Source organism: Austrofundulus limnaeus, unplaced genomic scaffold (assembly GCF_001266775.1).
Source record: "Austrofundulus limnaeus strain Quisiro unplaced genomic scaffold, Austrofundulus_limnaeus-1.0 Scaffold190, whole genome shotgun sequence".
Lineage (NCBI taxonomy): Eukaryota > Metazoa > Chordata > Actinopteri > Cyprinodontiformes > Rivulidae > Austrofundulus > Austrofundulus limnaeus.
Window position 1 is genome coordinate 266738 of NW_013952592.1, and position 2159 is coordinate 268896.

General features: G+C 34.0%; 1 protein-coding gene across 1 annotated transcript in view; it reads left to right on the plus strand.

Annotated features, from left to right (window-relative positions):
- Positions 1-1444, plus strand: part of LOC106524508 (macrophage mannose receptor 1) — a 15526-nt gene extending 14082 nt beyond the window's left edge. The window contains exons 30-31 of the mRNA XM_014018333.1: positions 217-246; positions 356-1444. Of these exons, the coding sequence (XP_013873787.1) occupies positions 217-246; positions 356-597 (272 nt within the window). The 3' untranslated portion in view covers positions 598-1444. The remainder of the gene's footprint in view (positions 1-216; positions 247-355) is intronic.
- The last annotated feature ends 715 nt before the right edge of the window (positions 1445-2159 follow it).

Here is a 2159-nt window from a genome sequence, read left to right on the forward strand (position 1 = left end):
TTATTATAGGTTTTATAAATTTGATATGGTTTTCAGTCTAAATGTATGAAAACTGTGTTTGTTTGAACTAGAATGCACCTTGATTAAAACCCATCAACTGCAGCATACTGGTGTAACGTTAACCTTTAAACAAGCTGCTTATTGTAGTCAAGTCAGTATGAAAATTTAAATTTCATAGCAGGTGTTTGTTTTCTGACTATTCTTTTTTTCCTACAGTTCCAGCCACAGATCCTGAAGTAAATCCTGGTTAGTGAAAATATTTTATTATAAATTATAGATTTATACATATTCATTTTATTGGATTAAAAGTAAAATGATGAGGAGTCAAATAGTTTAACTCCGTCTACCTGTGCAGAGCCTCATGGAGATGATGACCGTCGCAGTCGTGTCCACACGAGTTTGGTCGTCGTGCTGCTCATCGTTGCGATCTCCTCGCTGATGGTTGTTGCTTTCTTCCTCTACAAGCGGTCCCCTCGGCCCCTCCCCACCTTYGAAAACCCACTCTACTTCAACAGCGAAAAATCCCAGCCAGATGTGATCGACACCAACAAACTGATAGAGAACGCAGAAAACAATGAGCCTATAATAACACTGTAATTATCAAAAAAAAAAAAAAACTACTGGAAGATTAATTTTACATTATAAACACTGATGTATTACAGTCTTGTACCTTTTTATTATACTATAAACAGTTTATATTTAGTAAATTAACCGTAGTTTTTCTGTCTTTTCCTAATGGTTGTATATAATGGATACATGTGTTTTTTACAACCTGGTTTATTCATGCGTTTTACACTTTAAATGTAAAAAAGTTAAATAAAAGCTTATCGGCTGTTACTGTTAAATAAACAATAAACTTTCTTAAAACTACACTGTTATTTTTTAATTAAAGAAGTTAAAATTATTTTACTATACTATGTTTTCCTATTAGTACTGCTTCTTATGATGTAAATGTACTTTATTCAGGTCAAAGTACTGATTAAAATAAATGTTGCTTGAGTGTTTTCATTCTAAATATCAAAACTTAATATTTAATTTTTTTCTTTGCATAATTAGAAAGTGTCTAACTACTTTGGATTTGATTACTTTGTTTTTTGTTTGTTTGAAAGTAATATTGTGTAAGCTAATTATTTTATTAAAACTAGTTGTTCTTTTGTGTTGATTTATGTAAGCCAGGTGAAAACCCAAAGAAACCTGTATTGTATTATTGTGCAGTGCTTTGTGTGCTTTAGAAATAAAGTTGATTGTTTCAATTGCTGAATGCAAGAACAGGACCAGAATGCTCTTGGATTAGATTTTTTATTTTATTTTATTATGCCCAAGCCGAAGAAGCAGCAGGAGTAAATGTTTTTTTGTTAAATCTTTTTGTATCTTTTTGTTTTGTTGGTTGTTTTTAGTTTGTTGCCTGCTTGCAATGGATAAATAAACCAACCCACAAAACCAACCAGCTTGTTTGGACATTGCATCTTTTTTTTCCTTTTAGGGAAATGTGATTGACGAACTCTCAATCAGCTCTGAACTTTATTCTGCCATCACAGCTCTGTAGTCAAAGTTGCCTTTTATTTGATGTTCAGGTTTGGAGGTGGAGACTGAAGTTTCAGCCATTTTGCTGATTAATAATAGTTGTTTTGTATTTTAGTCATGCTGGTATGGTAGAATGGGATTTAACGGTATGTGGTTTTTACCTTTCATTTGAGACCTCAGTGAATTCACAGTTTGCAAGCATTTTATGGGATCATTTTATGGAAAAAAAGAACACTGTTTGTCATAAATCCAGTCTTACTTGGCCTATGAACATAATTATGATCCCCGCTTGCGAAGCGTATTTCGTACTGTTTATTTTTTTTATTTTAATTTTTTTTCAGTGATATTTGGTCAACCGTACCACAAAAATGGCTGCACCAATCAACATGAAATTTGGCAGGACTGTAGATGAGTCTAACCTATACTGCACCAGCCAACAGTTTTATGATAGACCCCATATTTGAGGAGGGGGCTCCTTTCAAAGTGGGGGTGTCAGGACACGCAAAATCGCTTATAACCCAGAAACTGTTCAACATAGGAGCTTCAGATTTTTTTTTGTTATTTAGCTCTGATGAAGCTCTATCCATCAGGCCCACCAATTAGTGCCCCCCCACCCCCCGGACCCCCAATTTATC